General features: G+C 35.6%; 1 protein-coding gene across 3 annotated transcripts; it reads left to right on the top strand.

Moving 5' to 3' along the window:
• The first annotated feature begins 32 nt into the window (after positions 1-32).
• Zn72D (Zinc-finger protein 72D) lies at positions 33-19215 on the top strand. Of its 3 annotated transcripts, none has more exons than XM_071593481.1 (18): positions 33-142; positions 4931-5085; positions 5510-5650; positions 5745-5900; positions 8218-8531; positions 10456-10629; positions 11985-12174; positions 12454-12576; positions 12695-12923; positions 13022-13178; positions 13256-13521; positions 13615-13807; positions 13881-14034; positions 15052-15152; positions 16586-16681; positions 17262-17471; positions 17551-17692; positions 18539-19215. In XM_071593481.1, exons 1-18 carry the CDS (start codon positions 93-95, stop codon positions 18616-18618), a joined length of 2931 nt encoding a protein of 976 aa, XP_071449582.1. In that variant the 5' UTR covers positions 33-92; the 3' UTR covers positions 18619-19215. The 3 variants fall into 3 exon arrangements, with proteins under 3 accessions (XP_071449582.1, XP_071449581.1, XP_071449580.1); XM_071593480.1 differs by having other exon boundaries at positions 5733-5900; positions 8230-8531; XM_071593479.1 differs by having other exon boundaries at positions 5733-5900.
• The last annotated feature ends 672 nt before the right edge of the window (positions 19216-19887 follow it).

The raw sequence follows: 19887 nt of genomic DNA, 5'->3' as shown, positions 1-19887 counted from the left end.
CAATCACGTTTCTCCTTCTTCATGGGCTAGCAAGAATTTGGCAGACATCTTCCCAGAAGCCCTCTTTCTCGCCCAGAAAGCGTTGTGGCAGGATGGCAACGAATAATTATTTCGGTTTTACTCCTGGTGGGACGCAATATGGGTAAGTTGTTCTTCAAAATAATAGTCTATACTTCTTGGAGCAAGGAGTTAATAAGTTTGTATATCAACCCCTATTACTTGACGTGAAATTTCATAATCTTAAATTCTGAACACTAGGTAAGCATGAGTTTTGATTTCCGAAAGTAGGACCTCTGTTTGTATTTCAATATTTCTATAGAAATTTGGTTGCGTGTAAATAAAAATTATTTAATGGGAGCACTCGTGAGTATTTAATATTGACTAATTTTCTTGTTCTGAGTAAGAAGTGGAGACGCCATTTTGTGCTCAATTTTCTAATGCATATATCTCATATTTCATGAAATAATCAATTCTTTCGGAGTGATAACTAACTAAGAGTAATTCTTAATTGCTTAAGGGGTCACTAATTTGTTGATTGTGTTAGACTAATGGTACATGATTACCAATTGCACAAGCGTCATTTGCCGGCGTCATGGCGCCGGTCGCCTCATGTAGCTGAAGTTGGAACTGTTGAAATAAAACTTTGCTTTTATTAAAGCAAAACTGTATGTGTGTCGTTAATTGTGTGTACGTGAACTAGAACTCAGAAAAAATTCTTGTGGGAGGGTGGTAACGGCAATCTTTTGAAATTTACCATAGCTCGTGGTGGAAGTGTACTTATTGCTCGTACGTGCTCTATTCATGTTGTAATTGACGCCGATCTACTTGATATTATTCCACTTAGAGATGGATAAATTAGTGACCAAAATTAATTCAAAATCATTCCATTAATGACCCTTTGACATTCCAAACAAGGTTTAAAGCGAAAGAGGTATGCATTATTTTAACTTAATCCTCGTGGTTGATACTTTTCGTTTCAATGGTGCATGGTTACCCGTCCGTTTTTTAGTGGCCTGACTCTTTAGGAATTGCTGAAAAAAAGATAGTGAGTTCTTAATTTGACCCTTTTCATGTACGCCTATCTGCTCCTATACTCCCTCCTAGAGTGATGCATGAATGTGCTAGTTGACTTAGGACTCGGCAAATTCGGTGACAGGTTAATCAACATTATTGAATTGGGATCAGCATAAGACATTTTTATCATGTTCGACATTCACGTCAGTCTTAACAAAGGGGGAATCCATTCTTCTGCCCGACAGTTACTGAGCTAGTTTTGATACGATTATCAGTATAATGAAGGCTTTCCAAGTGTTCCATCTATCGAAGTAATTTGCATTATTAAGGATTGATGGGGCCGTGTAGGTTCGTATCACGCGAATTCAAGTTAACATCCTGATCATCCAGAGACAGTCCTGCATGGGATTTCGTGCATCCTGCCTGTAAGGCCCAGTAGACCTGACCGAGGACGTCTGGCAGAGGGGTTTTGTTTAAAAGCCAACAAATTACTGATGGTAGTCTATATATTTTTTTTCGAATAGACCAAATTGTTGTGTAATGTTTCATATTATTATGAATTTTGCCAGAGAAAAGTATTATACGTCGCCGAGTTTCCACTGTCCTTCATTGTTAATTCTTAAACTTCCATGATGTAAAAAGTAGCGTGTTCACTTGTTGAGTATATTTTACTCGGTAATTTAGTAATTTCATTATTTCTGAAAAATGCTCTCAAAGGTTTTTTTCAATCAACTTCATACTTAGTAGTCTTGTATTTTCTTAGCGGTGCTTCTCCATTCTGTTTGCTGTGTTAGTTATAACTTAACGGTATAACGTAGATAGGCTGGACGGGTAAGGGTGTAATATTTTTGTATTTTCCTACTGTCGGAATGTATTACTTTGCTGTTGATTCTATCAGTGGGCAACATGGAGTATGATATGCCACCCATTATTTTCATGTTAGCATAGTGATCAGTTCTGTGCATAGGTCATAGTGATGGTAGTACCCCATTTCATAGTAGTAAGTCGCCGTTGTAAATGAGGCTGTTCAAAGGATCGGCGCAAATTTCATTGATTACTCTTTCTGGATGAATGGGAAGTTCAGCAAATTTTCTCTGTGTCAGTCCAGCATGCGGTATTTCGCATTAATCTGAAAACAGCACTTTAGCATTTACATCGGCCTTGAAACATGGAATTTACATCGGGATTTAAACAAATGTATATCCCTAGAACGGTAACGGGGGTGTTAAAACGTCTCAGAGCGGTTGAAATCTCGCGCCTAACGAAAACTGCTTACGTTTGCGACTCGGGACCTCTACCATAATTCTCGTCAATCAATGTCACATGATTCTACATTTAAAAAACCGGTAAAAAATGAGCTCCCACAGGACTGTCATAGTGGGGGTGAGATGCAACTTTTAGAAAATTGTCAACCCGCATTACCAGAATAGGGTGCAAAAAATATCGTTACCGGTCTAGGGTTAAATATATATACATACGTACATATTTAAGTATATCTATGAAACAATTACAAACGCCCAAGCCCTAGCTGGAGAAACTCACCACCGGATCGGAAATCGAACCTCTGATATGATTTACTTGCCCTACCAGCTTGTCCACTCCATGTAATGCGACAGCATGTAAATCACGCAGGTGAAAATTCGTCGAAATTAAATTTGTATTAATGGAAACTAATTAAGTAAGTGGTCTTGGTATAGATCTTGCCGAAGTGTTACAAACTAAAAATTAGCGCAGTGCATGTTATTCGTACCCAGCGCATGTAGGACACTTGTATAGCATCGCTTTTGACATTTTTTACCAATGATATATGTGTATAACTGCTTTCATAATTTATTACTGAAATCCTATTAATACATTTTGTAGGATTTTTTACACATTCTACACAAATATGATAAATAATCTTTAGGTAACGAAAATTTGCAAACCGTAATTTTATTGCTTCAATTAACCTCCAAATTTGGAACTTTGCAGCGCAGCCCAATACAGCGTCCTATATTGAAATAAATTAGTTAACTTTTTTCTCAGTCGATGGAAAGTTAGTTTTTCTTTCGCCGTGCCGTTTTAATAATGTATGCTTTCGGAATTCTACAATGAATCGGGATTATTTTTGTGTTCTTTCTGAACTCGTGATTAAATTTGAAATGTTTAGTAATTCTGAGAATTTAAGTAAATTATCTGATGGGTTTTTCTTTCTTTTCCTGTCTTATACGCGCCAACCCTGCTTTACTCCGGTTATATCTTGATCGGAAATATTCAAGAACTGTGTGACAATTATTTTAATAGAAAATGATCATTGAATTAAATCTTTAATGGAATGTACAAATAAAACATTACAATTTCACTTTTACGTTCACATAATACTGCATTCACGCAATAGTTGTCACCATCCTCACTACTGGAGGCAAGTGTTCAGTCTTGAAACCTTTTTCGAAATGTATTATGAATTGTTATTCAATTTATCAATTTAGTAGTTTCTGGCATTATGTGGTGGAATTCGAATATAAGAAAGAAAAAATTGTTACTGTCTTCACATTGAATCATAATCCTCTGAAAACCCATGTGCAATTATTGAAGTTAACTTCAGCTTATTCCAAAGAAACTGCAGGAGATGCCCAGTCATGGCAAAAGATTTTTACACTCTGAAATTGTTGCATTAACTTCAGCTAATTTTGGTAATTTTCTTTGATTCCCACCACGCTAGTTTTTCATAGCCATCCATTCATTTTCTTAAATGGTTTTCCTAAATTTCAAAAGTTAATGTATTGTGCTTGGCAAAGAAGCTTCCTCAAGGAGGGCATTGATGACTGGGATGTAGAGAGAATGTTAAAAAAAGGCTCGTCGGCACTTCAGTATGGAGCGTGGTTTTGTGCGGGGAGGAACATGGGGTAACTGAAGGAAGGTGATAAGCATAGATAGAATTGAGGGTTTTGAAATGTTGGTATGGATGTGAAGTGGATAGATAGGAACACAAGGAGAAAATACTGAGCATGGTAGGGGGAGGAAAGATTTTGTTAGGAGACACTGTAAGGAGGCAGTAAATTTTGATTTCACTGGGATGTTGAAAACTGTGGTAGAGGGGAGAATGTCCGTCCAACTGGTAAGGGTTGTTAGGAGCAGCAAGGGAATAGTTGCTGTGTCATTTGGTGGTATGTCCATCCATCTTAACTGTTAGATTAACAATAATTAAATGCAAGCATTGTCCTCTTGATACTATCAAATTTCACCCCTATTGTCTATTTTCCCCCCAGAAATTATATTCTTGATAGCAAGTTGGTCATCATTTTGTGTGGGGACTTCTTAATATAAATAATTTTTACTGAATTAGTTGTGATTTTATATAATAAAAAGGTAATAAACCACGAGTATGTTAAACATTCAAAACATAAGATTATATCATTATTAGTTGATTTATATTATATTTTTAACGAAAATTTCATGTTAGGAAACATCAGAAATTTCACCATGTAAAGAAATAGTTGCGAGGTTGATGATGAGCTGTGAAAGGAATATCCATATTTTATAAAGGTAAATGCTATAGAAAGTCATACTTGAAATATGTCATGGAGTCACTTCTATTGTCAATGCTAGGTAAATTGATTTAGAGCATTTGAGCGTAGGCATACCAAATTTTTTCTCTTAATTTGAATCTTACTTAGTACTCTTGTATTTGCTCTATTTTCTGGCAGTATTAAAAAAATACATGAACTGGGAACACAGAAATTAAATCTCGTCGAAGAGGTCAGTAATGGTTAAATATTTACTTGTTAAAATCAACTCCCACTTGCCTGGTCTCTGCCAGAAATACTTGGAAAAATAAATCATATGAAATAAATTTACCACAGCAATTCATGCTTGGCACTAATCACATGTTTTACTGTGGAATATTTTATATGACTGTTCCCTCTTCTTCATTCAGCACAACCGCTGCTGCATATCAACCTGGCCAAGCAGGATATGCTGTAACACCAGCTCCAGCAACTCCAGGCACCTACACTGCACAAAGGGCTGGAACAGGATATGAAACTGCGTATCAAGCTGCTGCTACACATACAACTCCTGGAACTTATGCAGGTATTTTTATTCCTATTCAATTGTGGATGCCATATCTGATTATGGGAGTGTGGGATGTAGCAAAACAAATTAAAAGCAATTTCTACATTTTGAGTGATAGCCTTAAACATTATACATAATGTGAACGCACAAATTAGTAAATAGCAATGAGAAAAAATTTGGCTTCAGTATTGTGAAAATGTAAGTTGCATAGAATCAGTAGCTTGTTCAACTCCTTATGGTCAAGTTCAGGGTTCTCTTATATGGCATCCATGCTTATGAAGATACTACTTAATGATGACAAACCTAGCTCGCTTTGATTAGCAATGAAGAAAACTTGTTCCCTATTAACTTATCTGATGAATATTTAGTTTTCATATTTATGCTAATGTTAAAGCAGTATTGCCCTATACTAATCAAATGCATTCCTCTGAATTTGCATAAGTTGGAGCTGCTACACCAGGCACTGGAGCAACATATGACTATGGATATGGACGTACACCTCAAACTGCTTATGATGGCTCTAAAACATATTACCAGCAGCCTGCTGCTGCAACATACTCTGCTACAGAAACACATTATCAAGGTAGGCTTTGTGGATCCAAAATGTGCTATTGCATTAAGTTTTCGAAAGAATTAAAATTTCATTTTGATAATTTTATTGACAGCTTCCAAACCAGCTTTCAGCACTACCAGCACGTATACAGCTACTACTAGACCAGTGACTCAGGCAACTCCGAAGCCACCTACCTACACCCCTTCGTATAACTCTCAGAGCACCACCAATTATACCCCAGCATATCCTGCGCCTGCTCAAACTACTACACCTTCTAAAGGTATGTCACTGCTAGCATAATTTTAGTGATGTCATTTGGTAGATAGGTGCAGTACTGGACCACGGTAAGTGCATACTGTTGAGCATTTGATATTGTCTGTCTAATCAAGTGTGTGTGTGACATTTTTGCGTACTCCAAACTACATTCCATTTTCTTATAATTGTGGGTCTTATAACAAAAAAAATGCAGGCAGTGAGTATCTCTACAGTGACACCTAAAGGCTTTCCATCACAGTGTTATTGAAAATGAATCTGCTGTCATCATTTGTCAAATACTAGTTTTCAGTATTTATGAGCAGCTTGGTAAGTTAAACTAGTTTTTAAAAAATTATTGACATACTCATAATTATCACATCGTTGTTTCCCTTGTTAAAATTGCAATGTATAATGTAATTTAGGTTGGGAAAACCTTCCCGCATTGCTTCAGCACAAATCTTCATAAATTATTTTGTTCCATTTATGGTAGACTATCATGGGGCTGGTTTCTATTAGGACGTTTTTGGTATTTACTGGCCTCTTGTGCATATGTTTATGTGCTATTCTTTGTAAAAGCGATAAAACATTCACTAGCTAGTGTGTTCAGTTGGAGATATTTGATATTTGTCCAAGGAAGATCGTTTCCTTTCATACTTCCATTGCAGTGTATCAAGATAATGCTTAGAGTTCACTTATAAATTGCAGTTTCATTTGGGAACGAGGAATTTTGTTACTCACTCAGGCGGTACATTCACACATCTTGCAGAGTTTCAATTTAGCAATGGTGAATCTATTATAGTAATGCTTAATGCTGGCATAACCTAAGCACATTGCTGTATTGAAATTGTTTAATCCAGTGAATGAGCAAATTTTTTATCTATAAAAGAAAATATTTACATTCATGGGGTAAGAAATATGTAATACACCACATGCTTGTAAACTGGATATATTAGTAACCACCTAAAAGATTAACTGATTTAGCTCTCAAAATTTTTGGAATAACCTAAAATGGATTTTTATTATGTAAGCAAACCAAGCATGTGAGGTGAATGAGATTATTGTATAGGAGTAAGGGAGGTCTCTGGCCTTGATTTAATTATGGAGAGTAAGGAAAGGAGGATTATAAAGTGGAGCCTTGAAAGCCATATAGGTCACCACAATGTTTTTGTAAGATTGGTGCTGCCCATGAGGGGGGGGGGGGGGGGGAATGCTTCACTTTGGTATAGGAAGAACATGTTGGGCCATACTGTTATTTTATTTAGGATAAAATAAAAGTCCCAGAGCATGCTTTTTATTTTTTAATCAATTCACTTAATTAATAACTGTCACTAATTTTAAGGGGGGAGTGTTTGCTGGAATGAAAAGGATGAATGATTTGACAAAATTTGAGGGATAAGTAATCAATGGCAAGTTAACTTATATTGTTTCATTGCAGTAAATAAGGTCAATGCCTGCAGTCTTGCAGTCAGTAAGGTCAAATAAGTCAATATTTACCCAACAATTGAAATTAAATTATTAGCTGCTTATTATTGTGGTTAATTGGTACATTGTGAAAATGGCCATTGTTAGTATTGTTTGAAATTGCTGAAGTGATATTTATAATTAAACTGGGTATCAATTTCTTTGTCTGTCTGTCTGAATAACCTTTTGATTCTGATCTTAATCTCTGTTTGGGCTATCTAGCACTCCATTATGATAATATTAACAATAGTAATATTTAAATATTCAGCATTCAGGGAAACTCACAAAAATTATTAGGATATTTTGCATGTTTTTATGTAATATTAATCGCCAGTCACATCAGTGTGCTGATATGCACTTGGACCCATAACAATAGCTACTGATGGCAAATGTTAGTATGTAAAAAAAATGACCGCCAATGATAACTTCTGTTGACCTAATTCTGTTTCTTGGAGAATGTGAGGTCCATGTGCTTGGGCACATTTCCTGCATTTGCAAGGTGAAATAATTCTAAATGTAATGCCAAGTATTCACCAAGTCCTGTATGGGATCAGATTTATTATCTTCTCTTATGGATTGAGTAGCCCCCTTTAGACTTGAGTTCCTGCCAATTAAATAACCACAAAATCATCCATTGTACAAAATGTTAAAGGTGTGTTGAATATGTTTATAACACTTGGTGTCAATAGCAGCTTTCATGTGTCAACCCATCAAATGAGAATCTGTAGATCAACTCTCATCTCATACCTCTGTTGTGAAACGAGTGATTGGCATTTCTTTTGAGAGATTTCGGTAGAATAGTCAAATCCGTTGTACATGATTTGGTGATGTGTGTAAAAGACTTCATGCAATTTTCTTCATCTACTACAAATTAATTTTAGGTGGTTTTGCAGGTTATGATGCTGCCCTTTACAGTGCAGCTACAATGTATGTGCAGCAGGCTCAAACCACTGGAGCAGCTGCAGCTAATAAGCCAGCAACTTCGACGTGGCAGGCTTATAAAAAGGGACCTGTGGGTGCAGCAGCATTGGGTGGTGCTGCAGCTGGTGTTGGCCCTGCTGGGGCACCAGGTGGTGCTGGAGCAATGGGAGCCCCAAGTGGGATGGCTGGGAAACCGATGAGGGCTAAGCCGGCTGCAAAGCCTCAGCCACTTCACTATTGTGAAGTGTGTAAAATCAGTTGCGCTGGTCCTCAGGTCAGTAAAGCTAGCTGTAAGGTTAGCAAGTAACCTGTTGAAGAGACAATATTTTATATTAGGCCTAGTGAAAAGGGATTGTTGCCTCCCCTCCTGTTACCAAAAATTAAAGCACATCACTATGATACTTGGGTTTCGTCAGGCTTTAGCATTTAGGCATTTCAACAAGTTTTCTTCATTTTGATGAGAAAAGTATCATAATCAGTCTTTAATCCAAATACCGTATTTTCCTATCGATAACCTGTGCGTTAGCTATACAACTGTTCAGATGATCGAAAAAATGACAATGCACATTATGTAATGAAATAGGAAAAAATCCAAACATTTACATACCTATGTACACAATAAGTTTTGCAAAAATCAATTAGTCCGAAAGCATGCCTTTCTAATTGCATTCTATTTCATACATATCTGCTATTTCTACAATTATTTCATCTCATAAATCCATGAGAAAAAGAAGAAACATAATTTCTTTACTTCATTTCTTCTCATACGTTGTACTTTATATTTATGTAGAGTGCATCATATTATATACACTTACATATAAATATTTGATAGGATAGGTATATCACTCCAATTCAAGTTATTCGTCACCTGAATCACAATTAAATGAATTGTGCATTTACAGTGCCTGTATTATCTCTTCAGGCATATCAAAGAGTCCACTCCTCATCTTCTAGCACTGGCGTTGAAATGTTGCCCTAAAGCTTTTTCAAATCCATTTTTTACAAGTCCCTCTGACACCCTGCCAACTTTCCAGGATTCCATTCGTCCTTCCCGATTCTATAAGGTCTTTCATACCAGACATCATCCTTTTTTCCCAATTAGAACATAACTTTGATTTAAAAGATCTATTAATGGATAAATCCTGGCAGCCTCACGAATTTGCAAAATTGATAACTTGTAGCTTAAACATTGCTGATGTGATCTAAGCCTCCTAGCCTTTCAAATGTCAAAATTAACAATCCTACTTTTTCATACAGATATTATACCTTTTTTGCAAATCCTTTTTAGTGGTAATTGTTACTTTCTTGTCTTCCAGTTTATCTCATTAAATTGTCTTCTAAGGGTATCATTTAGCTTTCATGAATTATGTGATATCTTTGTCTTCTAAAATATCTGTGCTTGAACTACTCATTCTTTCTTTTGTCATGTCGGCCAGTTTGCAGAATACTTCTTTTTATGTGCCTCTGTGCTATAGGAAACTTTCCTCATTTTTGCTGTTCACATCTCCTTGTGTCTATTTTGACTGTACTTAATAATGGGCCCTTTCAGGCAGTTTCACATGCAATAATACTGACTACTGTTGCCTAGTCACAATTTCTATGGCATTATTTGTGTGCCAATCGAACCGGAAAAGACTTCAATATTCAGCTCTGTTTTATCCTAATTGTTATCTTTTCATGAGGCTAATGTATATCAGTAATATTATTGTGTAATTAATGGTGGTTTCCTGTATTAGATACAGGCCCAGCTTTACTCATCTGTTGGAACAAAATTAAAAATATTGGTGGGCAACTATTGTGAGCAGGAGTCAAAAGTTAATATATTATCTGTGCCCCCTAGTTTCTTGGGGGCTGTGACCTACTTTTGGCAGACCTTCTAATTTAATATAATTTGCCTTGAGTGATGTGATGGTAGTACTTATGAGCTTTCCCATCTATAAATATTGTATAAATGATGTGTTTTAATACCTACGCAACAAATCTAAGGACATTGGTAAAGGAGAATGTCAAAAATAACTTCTGAATTGTCTTATCAATAGTGTTGAAATTACTTTTAACATGATGAACAACCTAGCTCGCTTTGAGTGTTTTGATGAAGAAACATTGTTCCCTATTATGTTTTCTGAATTTTACGTATTTTTACTAAATTTTGCATGTTAATACTTGTCGTTACTGAAGTAAATGTTATTTTTCTGAAGACTTACCGGGAGCATCTGGAAGGTCAAAAGCACAAAAAGAAGGAAGCTGCATTAAAGGGTGGTTCAAGCACTGTTGCAAGGGGTGGAAATGCACTGAGGTGCGAGCTCTGTGATGTGACCTGTACTGGCTCTGATGCATATGCAGCGCACATCCGTGGCGCCAAGCATCAAAAGGTGAGTTGTCAGTGATACTACTATGGATTAAAACAGTATATCCACATCTTCAAAATCTGTTCTACTTTTTTGTTCTTATGCTAACATGTCCAATGAATCACTTGGTCTCTCACTGTTGATTTGTGACCAAAAAGTTTAACCTTATTTCCTTATATTGGCTATTATAAAAAACGTTTTCCACATGGTTTAAAAATTGGCTCATATTCTGTTTAGGTGAAGTTTTACTGAAGTAGTCCTTATTAAAATCCAATTCCTTAATCTTCTAATCACAATATATGCTTATGATAGGTTTCATTTTCACTGTGAGTTGATTGTTTTAGAATCATATATTGCCCCAATAAACGCTGCCTAATAATGGTAGGTACAGCTCATCTTAATGATGTCCTTAAAATTCCTATCTCTATGCCAGCTGCAGTTTCTTATGAAGTTGTAATGTACAGGGTATTGCGTAACTGGCCATTTAATTTAATGTCAAAATGTAACCTGGTAGTCTCCAGTCAATACTGTCAGCTGGAAACTGCAATTCTTTAATCATATTCAGGTCAGGTAAACAAGATCATAGGATGCATTAAAAAGACATCTTTTTACTGAAGATAAGAAATCTTAGCATTTAAATGCATCAGTTCAATGTAATGTGAGACTAATCAGGATAATACATTTAGTTTTTTATTCCAACTTAAGTTTTTAAATTTTAAAATGTTGTTATAATGTGTTCATTCCATAATTTTTAATATGGATTGAAAAACTGGATCATTCTTCCCTGCAACTCCTTCCATCAAGGTTAATATTGTATCCTCTCATGATAAAAGAAGTTCTATTTATTTTTATGAAAAAATGTTCTTTGAAACAAAAAAAAAAGTTGACTTAGTTGCATCTAGGCCTAAAGTTAGATAAAAAAATCATCATGAAAAAAGGAAAGTCAATTTTTGGTCCACTTTGCTCCCAAGGTCCCCTGATTTTTTTTTATTTAAGCATGTGGTACCATGGCTGAGGAATTGGGAATTGTCATTGTACTCTTGTGCATTTACTTATTGAGCCTTATGCCATTGTGTTCAGTTTTCAGTTCCACATTTACTGATTAAAAAAGGGATAATATGTTCACTTTGAGTTTGTATGTAGTTTAAGCTGAAGGAAATGATTATGTAGGTAATTTAATTTTCAAATATCTAGTTATCTATCTATTAAAGAACATAGCTATGATGATCCACCTAGCTCGCTTTGATCAGCAGATGAAGATAAAACAATTGTTCCCTAATTTTGTTTGCTGAGCTATGTTCATTCGTAATGTAGTAAGTTATGGATTTTACCGAAGCAATCTGCTGATATTGTAATGACTCAAATTTTTGATATTGTAGGTGGTGAAATTGCATACTAAATTAGGGAAACCAATACCATCAACTGATCCTGTGGTTGTTGCTGGTTCAACAAAAACCACAACAGCAACATCTACTACTAAATCTCCAGCAGTTGCTGCTACAACTACTAAAACAATTGCTCCTTCTGTGAAGAAACCTGCTCTTGCCCCTAAGATTAATTTTGTTGCGGGTTAGTATATCTCAATCTTTCTGCTATTTGGCATTTTGGTTGTTTTTTATTATTAGTAATTTCTGAATTCTGTAGTCCATGAAATGATCTTCATGGACTTAATTGAATGTGGGAAATTCCTTTCTTTTCATTAAGTGTATAAACATATATGATGACATAAACAGCTCCCTTTGATGAACTTTGTGAAACAGCTTCATTTATGTTCTGAATGCACTCTTCACTTTTGATATTGTGTTGGTAATCATTGTTTATCTTAATCAATTTTTAATTTATCTCAAGGTTCTCAGGATAAGGTAGAAATAAAGGAAGAGCCCAAATCTGATTCTGAGATGCCTAAAATTGAAGAGAAGGAAATACAGCCTGTTGGTCAGGACTATATTGAAGAAATTAAGAATGACGATGGTATGTTATAGCTTAGTGATATGATAATTCTCATTTTTTGTTTTTCAATTCAAAAAATGAGTTGCATTTTACATATATTATCAGCATCAGAAAACTATAGCATTAAATTTTTTTCCAGGTAAAGTCATTAGCTTTAACTGTAAACTATGTGAGTGCCGATTTAATGACCCAAATGCAAAGGAAATGCATATGAAAGGTAGACGTCATAGACTACAATACAAGAAAAAAGTTAATCCAGATCTTATTGTTGATGTAAAGCCTTCATTGAGACAACGCAAAATTCAAGAAGATAAACTACGGAGACAGCAACTCAGGGAAGAATTCTGGAGGCGAAGGGAGGAGGAAAGGTATTTTTGTGTGAAATTTAATTCATTCTTTAGAAAATCAGTCTTAGTTAATTCTGAAATTAATTTGACTGTTTTAAAATATATCTCTCGTTTTGAAGGATAATGGAAGAGGAAGAGAGGATGTACTGGGAAGAACGCAGGAGGTATGAGGAAGAAATGGAGTACTTTGAATGGTACCGTAGATATGGTAGAGATCCAAGAGGTTTGCCCCCACCAATGCCACGCCCATTTTGTCCAGGCGTGCCACCAATGATGGTAATTTTATTTTAGTTCAACATTTTGGTTGTAAATATAGTATTTGGACTGTTAAACTAATAGGTAATTGGTTTTAGTTCTTTCCGCAGCCTTTGAGGCGGCCTGATTCAAGTGATGATAGGCATGTGATTGCAAGGCATGCTGAAATTTACCCAAAAGAGGAGGAGCTGCAGTCTATTCAAAGGATAGTTTCCCACACCGAGAAAGCCTTGAAGTTTGTCTCAGATCGTTTGGCCGATATGGATGCAGGAAATGCAGTTTCTGAAGTTAAAAAGGATTCTGGCGCAGATAGTTCTAAGAAGGATGAGGAAGGCAGGAAGGAAGATGGGAGAGATGGAAACTTGTAAGATTTTATTTCAAAGTGGAATTGGATACACCAAGCCTTTTCTATATTTTCTTCTAATTTTATTTTTGTTGATTTCCCCTTTTCCTCAAGGTTCTCATTCCATAGGGAAAAGGATGATAGTCAGCACCCTAGAGTTCTGAAAGGTGTTATGCGTGTAGGTGTACTTGCTAAAGGGTTGTTACTTCATGGTGACTTGGCTGTTCGTCTTGTTGTTTTATGTTCAGAAAAACCTACTAAAGCATTGTTGGAACGTGTAGCTGATAATCTTCCTCAACAGCTTCTGGTAACTAGCATTAAACTGGTGTGAGAATTAAGTAAGTTTTATTTTGTCTTCATAATTTATTATTTTTATTTAGGTTGTTGCTCCTGATGAGAAATATGAGGTGAAGCAATGTGTTGAGGAAGCTTCTGTTGTTGTAAGTGGAATAAAGGAGCCTCGAATTACTGTTTCTATAACCCTGACCTCTCCTGTGATGAGGGAGCAGCTGTTACATGAAGGCGCTGGTGGTGGTAAGATTGACTATATGATATTGCCAAAAAAAAGGAATATCAGTGACCAGGGGTCACGTTTAAAATCAAAAAGCTCAATGAAAAATGTGTTCAAGAAGCACACAATCTTTGCCCTCATTTCGTGCTTCCTTTTTCCTTTAACCTAATTGGTTGCTTTGATAGCCGTGGCCCCTGGAATATAAATGAGATTCACTTGTAAACAATAAAAGTTCCCTTCCTTACCCGTGCTAGCCTGCCTGGTGCATGTGTACAGGCTAGCATTTTCAGGCCACGAAAAGGATAAGCTCGTGCATTTTTGACCCACAAGGTTATTGTGAACTTTCATATTTCGTGATTAATTTCTTAAACTGTTTATGCCTCTCCTGGGTATGTTTTAATTTTTCATGAATACTGGGTCTATTCAAGTGACCTCTGTTCTTTTCATGAGCCTGTTACTGCTAAGGTTCTAGGTGCAACATTACATCCACAAGGAAGAGAGGAACCATCTGCTTTGCTGGGAAATTTTTAAGGATTTTTGACCATGTGGAGGCACTTTTACAGCCACAAGGTTGGGTCTTGGCTTAAAATTTTATTTTGTACGGGTATTTTTCCTGTGGGGAGTGGGAATTCTCTAATTCCATAGCTTGGCTTTATGCAAGGTGTCAAAATATTCTTAAACATTTCTTCCTGTTTTGACTCCTAATATCTTTTAAATTTTTTCTTAGTACTCCTGCATGCGTATAACAGATAAGCAAGTAGTTTCTTTTGCAAATTAGAATTATGAATCTTTTAAAGTGGCTTTTATTTCATTTTTATTAACTGCTTGTCGCACCAAAGTGCATGTAAAAGCTCAACCTCTTTGTAACCTACATCCGATTCACCTCTATGGCTCAAAAGTGCTTCCTCTCCATCTCCCCGATGCCCCTCTTGACCTCTCGGGGGGCATGGGAAGATGGAGGTAACAATGGTCAAACACCCTTGTTACCCGGCTGCCTCTCCTGTGTGACTATTCTTCGCTCCCTCCTCGTTCGTCCGTAGACTCTCTGAGTCAGGCGCAGGTGAAGGATCCTCCTGACGTGCTGGACAAGCAGAAATGTTTGGATGCCCTGGCAGCTCTGAGGCATGCCAAGTGGTTCCAGGTTTGAAGGCCTTCTTATTGTTTAACTTTTCAGCCTTGTGTGTATTATATTTAATGTTACTAGTTATTTCATTAGTTTCCTCACCTTAAAAAAAATGAGGCTATTGCCATGTGTATGCTAAGGCATTGTTTTTCTAATGCATTGAAACTAAATCAGAACTTCCACTTTTATGATTTGCAAATTATTTTATTTTTGAAGTCATCAAATCTAGTATTGGGGCAGATTTACTTTAGCTGACTTGGGCTCTTTTCTCAACTTAGACGGGAATTCTATGCTAAAAGAGAAGTTCTGATGCACAGGTTCATGTTTATAGAGCATAGGCAAGTGTCAAGGTTATGGAGTGGATATTGCGAATATTGATGAATACTAAGAATATTAAAATAATATTCATCACTTGGCATATTAGTAAGGTGTTTTGCAATTTCCTGAAGCTGAATCTCTTCATGGTCACTACAATATTTAAATGTTAAAGAATTGAATGAAAACCACATCAGTCAATTTGAATTTCAAAGATTCATTCTAATATGAAATGCTATAGACATTGAATGAGGATTAGATATTTATTTTATCCCACTCATTATAATTCTATATTGCATGTATTTAGTAATGACCATATCCTTAGTTTTTATATTTTGATGCATTTGTTTGTAGAGGGATCTTTACAAATGGATCATTTACAAATATAAAGTATTATTTATGCAAAACCTATCCTTAAAAGAGAGTGATTCAGAATTAAATTTTGTTACCAGGGTTATTTGCTGTCAAATTGGCTTAATTATTTGCCAGCAACAAATACCACTCCTTACCCTTCTGACCATTCAAACTAAACATGAGGCTGGAAAGTAGGTAGCTGACTTGTAAAGCATACTTGAACCAGTGTAGGCTTTACTCTTTGTTCCCAGGGCATTGGTAAAATTAAAGTTAGATTGTTAGGATCCAGTCAATGCGAAGATGTGGTATTTGAACATAGGAAAATACTCTTTATGTGATTTATAATAATTTATGTATCATAGATTCTCATTATTCTTAGTTGTGTATAACAAAAGTTTTTTTGCTTATGGCCAGTGAAATAATTTTCTAAGACATTTCAATTTCTCTATTAGTGAAATTGCATGTCCCTAAATTTAACTATAGCATTTTACTGAGAGTTCTATAGCAAATGTTTTAAATTCACTTAAAACTTGCCTAAAAGCTTGTACATAAAGGGTTTTCTTCCTTTAAAAATAAGCAATGTCATCTTGTCAATTTCTTGTTGAAGGACTTTGCCATAATTGGGCCATTTAATTTGACAAGGTTTGGGCATTGTGTCACATTCAGTTTTCAGCATGCATGAAACCGTATAATATAATTGGTTTGAATCTTCTAAAACTGGCCTATAAGTCAGTAGCTGCATTTCTTAAATTTCACTCATCAGATTGTTTCCCTTGATGTAGGCTAGGGCAACAGGACTGCAAAGTTGTGTAATGGTTATAAGAATTCTTCGCGACTTGTGTCAAAGAGTACCTACCTGGGCCCCATTACATAGTTGGGTAAGTTTCATTTTTTTACTAGCAGTCCTCTATTTTCAATTCCCAATCATTGTTTGCTTTGAACTATATTAAGAGCAAGAAAAATTTAATTTATTTTAAAATTGACTTTGGAGGTGAACCACTCTGATGATCCACAGACAAATGCCTAATTTTTAATCCATACCTTCTGATATAAATCAGAACAAAGGATATTATGCTTCTCATTGTAATAAGGGGGTAACATTTAGAAAATAAATTACCCTACTGAACTAATGTATCACAAAATATTCTGTTATTAATGTAATCCTCATGGATTGCATCTATTGTGATATTTGGCACCATAATAAATATTGTTCAAAATGAAGACAATTGAAATTTTATTGCCAATTTGTACAAACTAAATTGAAATATGATTGGTCAGAACAAATTTAAGAAAATGTTGTTGACCCCTAAACCCCTGATCAAGGTCTAATTTGGTGTCCGTTAATGGTTTTTGTTGGTTTTTCCTACCTTTAATAAATAGCAGGTGGTTGAGTATTTTTGCTTTTGTAATGATAGAAATGCTATCAAAATATAATTATAATCGTTTCTCATATGACAGGCAATGGAGCTTTTAGTGGAGAAAGTCATGAGCAGTGCTGGACAGCCATTAAGTCCAGGCGATGCTCTACGTCGTGTATTGGAAGCTGTGGCCTCGGGATTGCTATTGTCCAGTGGACCTGGATTGATGGACCCATGTGAGAAAGAGCCTGTAGATGCTGCTTCGGTGCTAACTCCACAACAGAGGGAAGATATCACTGCTAGTGCTCAAGTTAGTTCATTTAATTCTGATAGATTTAATTGCAACAAATGTTAAATTTATGCTACATGAATAATAATTTCTTTTGTAGCATGCATTGAGACTGCTGGCTTTTCGTCAAATTCATAAAGTGCTGGGAATGGATCCTCTGCCACCCCCCAAATTTGTTCGAGGCCGTTTCAATCGCAAGAGGCGGCGTGATAATAGTTCTGGTGAAGGAAATGATTCTGAAGGTAATTTCATTTTCATATATTTTGTGTTCTTAAGTATAGTGAAGAACATAGCTGTGATGATCCACCTAGCTCGCTTTGATTAGAACATGAAGATAAAGCAATTGTTCCCTATTTCTTTTTGCTGAGCTATGTTCATTGTGTAGTAGACATCATATGGTGATATGTTGGAATGTACATTCATAGAGTTATTTTTATTTCATACACTCAATTTTGTAAGTATTTTTTATACAAATTTTGATGATTCATACTTCAATTTTTATACCATTTTTCTGAAGCATTGTCATAAAAAGTAAAATTTTGCACTTGAAATGTTTCTCTGAATCCACATTTATTTAAAAGTTAATCTTGATATTGATATAATTATGTATGCATTTATCATTGTAATTGATTGGATTCTAGCAGTGTTATTGCCATACATGGGGAGGGTGGTGAATAAGTATTGAGAATCAAATATAGAATTTCTTCTCACTGCTATTACTACTTGTATTTGTCTAAATTGAAGTTAAGCTAAAAAGACAATTCGGAGTCCCAGTTAAATGATTAATAATAAAGAACATTACTTTTTGTTTTACCCAATCTCATCTTGCCCAATCATTGAAAAATCATTACTTGGGTTCTTTTTTGTAATATCATGATGCAAGATGCATAGCACTTAATGACTATAGTTGGTGATGACAGCCCCAAGAAAGTATAGTAGTACTGAACTTGGTTTTGCAATTAATCTGGGTTAATGAAATCACTATCTTGTTGTTTTGGAATGTCTAAATGATTATAGGCTACTAGTATAGATAACTTGTTTTGTGATATTAATTGTCTGAGCTTCTTGTTGCTTCATTCTACTTGAAGGTGGAGATGGAAAGAAGGACAAAAAAGAAGAAGGAGATGGTGAAAAAATGGACATGGAGAAGAGTGATGGAACTAAATGATTTAGTGATAATAGTGGTTTTCACATGTTCTTGCCTGCTAGAGAAAGCTAGCCGCAGCATTTGAAACTGCTGGAATAGTATGTTCAGGGGGGCATTATTGGTAGCCAGTTAGTACTAAAATTGAAATGTTTCCCCATGTTGTCTCAACTTGAAAAAGTTAAATTCAAGTGTCATGATTGATAAACCACAAACAGTTTCATTTCCTTAACTGTTCCATTCAAATATACGATAGGACTTTTGATAAATGAAATAAGTGTATTAGCAGAGTTTATTTAATGGCATTTGCTCGTGTGAAATGTGGTCTTGTTTGAGTGTTATTAATTTTATTAAATGTTTCGTGTTATGAAGTTGCGTAACATAATTTTATTACTTTCAGTAGTAGTATTTTTCGTTCTATTAAATTTGATATATTTGCGCAAATGTGAAATAAGTATTATTATTGTTATTTTGATTGTAACATTGTTGACTACTTGACCAATTCACTGCTTTTGTGATGTGGTTCAGATGTAATTTCACAATATAACTGTAGTATTGATACCATTCCTCTATAGGATAATGTTGCATTCACCTCCAATAAAGCTTTAGTCACCTGAAAAATGTTTTGTTTACAGTCACTTAAATCCAGATAAAATATGTAATAAAATTAAGAAATAAATACATATTTCGTAATTCCTGATTTGGATTTATTTTACTGTTCGCCAAAATTTAAGATTATTATGTCCATAAGTACTGCCAAGCTGAGAAATATTAAATCTCTCAGATAAAAATTATTCACAATGTGAGTTGGAGAAGCTTTGGCTATATTGGTTACCCCACTGCAAGCAGATCCCTTGGTTCTATTATATACGGTCATGTATACTGGGGGCTACTTTGGTTCACATTCCCAACTCAAGGAATTCTTGTGCCTACTTCCTTGATAAATGTGTGAGAAAGGATACAAAACTGGGATCGATTTAGTGAGATGGTTTATGAACTGTCTCCCTTCCCGACCACCTAGTGACAGGATTTTTCTGTGGTATCCTGATCCCCAATGGGGTGCTATGTGGCGACCGCTTGCAAGTAGCTGTTGGTTGAATGGGATGTTACATTGTGGACCCTGGTGCATCATTTATTAAGCCTGCAAAAGCTGATATTTCTCTTTATCTTTGCTCCATTCTTTGAACATTCTACCTCGACCAAACTGCCTGCCTATCCTAAATATTGCCAGGGACCTTGGGCTGTCAGTCACCACTATTAGTACTAAAAGGAGTAAAATAAGGCATAATTTAT

The sequence above is a fragment of the Hetaerina americana genome, unplaced genomic scaffold (genome assembly GCF_022747635.1).
Source record: "Hetaerina americana unplaced genomic scaffold, ioHetAmer1.1.p SCAF_6, whole genome shotgun sequence".
In the NCBI taxonomy this organism is placed as follows: domain Eukaryota; kingdom Metazoa; phylum Arthropoda; class Insecta; order Odonata; family Calopterygidae; genus Hetaerina; species Hetaerina americana.
This window is presented reverse-complemented; position numbering and strand designations above follow the sequence as displayed.